Genomic DNA, 2,120 nt, shown 5'->3' with positions numbered 1-2,120 from the left:
GCAGTTCCAGGAGCTCTTCTTCTTCCACAAGTTCAGCCCTGGCAGCTGCTTCTTCCTGCCCCGCGGCGCCCACGTCTACAACGCCCTTGTGGAGTTCATCCGGGTGCGGCTTCCCCTGACCCCACCCCCCAGCCCTCCCTGCAGCCCGTCCCCACCACAGCTCGGCACCGCTGCGTCCCCCGTGACACCCAGACCCTGCCTGTGCCCCCCACAGACCCCACTGCACCCCGTCCCCTCACACCCAGACCCCTCTGCTCACAGTTGCCCCCCAGTTCCTGGCGTGCCCCAATGGCCACGGCTCTCGCCCCTGCCAGTCCCTGCTGCCCCCATGGCCGATGCTGTGGGGCTGAGCTGACGTCCTCCCCGTCCCTGTCCCCGCAGAGCGAGTACCGGGCAAGGGGCTTCAGCGAGGTGGTGACCCCCAACCTGTTCAGCCCCCAGCTCTGGGAGCTCTCTGGGCACTGGCAGCACTACAGTCCCCACATCTTCTCCGTCCCTGCCACCCCTGAGACCCTCTCCCTTAAACCCATGAACTGCCCGGCCCACTGGTAAGTCACGAGGTCCTGGGGTGCCCATGGGGCTCCTGGGGGCTCTGCCTGTCTGTCTGTCCGTCCCCAGCCTGATGTTCGCCCACCGGCCGCGCTCCTGGCGGGAGCTGCCCTTGCGCCTGGCAGATTTTGGGGTCCTGCACCGCAACGAGCCCCCCGGGACCCTGACAGGGCTGACGCGGGTCCGGCGCTTCCAGCAGGATGATGCCCACATTTTCTGCACGCTGGAGCAGGTGCCCGTCCCCCTGACCCCTCCTGGCCCCCCAGAACGTATCACCTGCACCCCTGACACCCCTTTCCCAGCTGGAGAGCGAGATTGATTCCTCCCTGGATTTCATCCGGACTGTCTACGCCGTCCTGGGCTTTTCCTTCCGCCTGGCCCTGGCCACGCGTCCTGACGGATTCCTGGGGGACCCCGAAACTTGGGATCGCGCTGAGCAGGTGCGATGATGCCCCCGTACCGTGCCCCCCTGCACTGTGCCCCGCTGACCCTCCCAACCCGCCCCTGCAGCAGCTGGAGCGGAGCCTGCAGAATTTCGGGCAGCCCTGGGAGCTGAGCCCGGGGGACGGCGCCTTCTATGGGCCCAAGGTGAGGGATTTTGGGGAGGGGGGATCCCCAAAGGGGGCAAACCAGGACTCTTCTGGAAGCGCCCCCTCCCCTTTATTCCCGACAGATCGATATCCAGATCCGGGATGCTCTGGGGCGGCAGCACCAGTGCGGCACCATCCAGCTGGATTTCCAGATGCCCGAGAGATTCGAGCTGGAATATGCCAGGTATTGGGAACGGGGCAGGATCGGGGCAGGAGGGCAGAACTGGGGGATTTGTTGGGGGCAGGATTGGGCTGGAGTTCAGCATTGGTGGGGGGGGATCAGGATTTGGGCTGGGCGAGCAGGATTGGGATTGAGGAATGTCAGGATTGGGAGGGTAGAACTGGGGGTTGGGAGGGGGATCAGGATTGGGGTGGGGAAGGTGGAACTGGGGATTTGGGCAGTGTCAGTATTGGGGCAAGTGCCCCCGTGCCCCCCCTGACCCCCGTTTCCCCCCAGCCCGAGCGGGGGCCCGGCGCGGCCGGTGCTGGTCCATCGGGCCGTGCTGGGCTCCGTGGAGCGCATGGTGGCCGTGCTGGCCGAGAGCTGCGGCGGGCGATGGTGAGGAGGTCCCCACAAACACCCCACGCTCCCCCCAGTCCTTCAGACAACCCCCAGTCCCTGGGACACAATCCCCGGGGACGCCCCCGGTTCCCAGAAACACCCCGAGATGTTTGGGCCCCCTCATCCCCGGTGTCACCCCTGTCCCAGGGTGCCCCATCATGGGACAGAGACTCCCTGGTTTTGGGGACACTCGATCCCCAGGACACCCTCTGGATCCCCGGGACCCCTCCGTGCTTGGGGCACCTCCATCCCGGGGACACCCCCGCAGCCCCTGGGGCACCCCCTCCCTGTGTGTTCCCCCCGTGCTCCCCAGTGACCCTTGGTACCCCCAGGCCGCTCTGGCTGTCCCCACTGCAGGCTGTGGTCATCCCACAGACCCCTGAGGTCGAGGACTACGCCCGGGAGGTGAGTGTGTGACC

The 2,120-nt window shown here is 66.8% G+C and overlaps 1 protein-coding gene across 1 annotated transcript in view; it reads left to right on the top strand.

Moving 5' to 3' along the window:
• The window catches only part of TARS2 (threonyl-tRNA synthetase 2, mitochondrial (putative)), a 4,645-nt gene extending 2,527 nt beyond the window's left edge, over positions 1 to 2,118 (top strand). Inside the window, exons 7-14 of the mRNA XM_017728868.1 lie at positions 1 to 103; positions 382 to 548; positions 619 to 781; positions 852 to 989; positions 1,060 to 1,137; positions 1,223 to 1,323; positions 1,597 to 1,698; positions 2,034 to 2,118. Of these exons, the coding sequence (XP_017584357.1) occupies positions 1 to 103; positions 382 to 548; positions 619 to 781; positions 852 to 989; positions 1,060 to 1,137; positions 1,223 to 1,323; positions 1,597 to 1,698; positions 2,034 to 2,118 (937 nt within the window). The remainder of the gene's footprint in view (positions 104 to 381; positions 549 to 618; positions 782 to 851; positions 990 to 1,059; positions 1,138 to 1,222; positions 1,324 to 1,596; positions 1,699 to 2,033) is intronic.
• Positions 2,119 to 2,120: the final 2 nt, after the last annotated feature.

The sequence above is a fragment of the Corvus brachyrhynchos genome, unplaced genomic scaffold (assembly GCF_000691975.1).
Source record: "Corvus brachyrhynchos isolate BGI_N302 unplaced genomic scaffold, ASM69197v1 scaffold443, whole genome shotgun sequence".
Taxonomy (NCBI): Eukaryota; Metazoa; Chordata; class Aves; order Passeriformes; family Corvidae; genus Corvus; species Corvus brachyrhynchos.
This window is presented reverse-complemented; position numbering and strand designations above follow the sequence as displayed.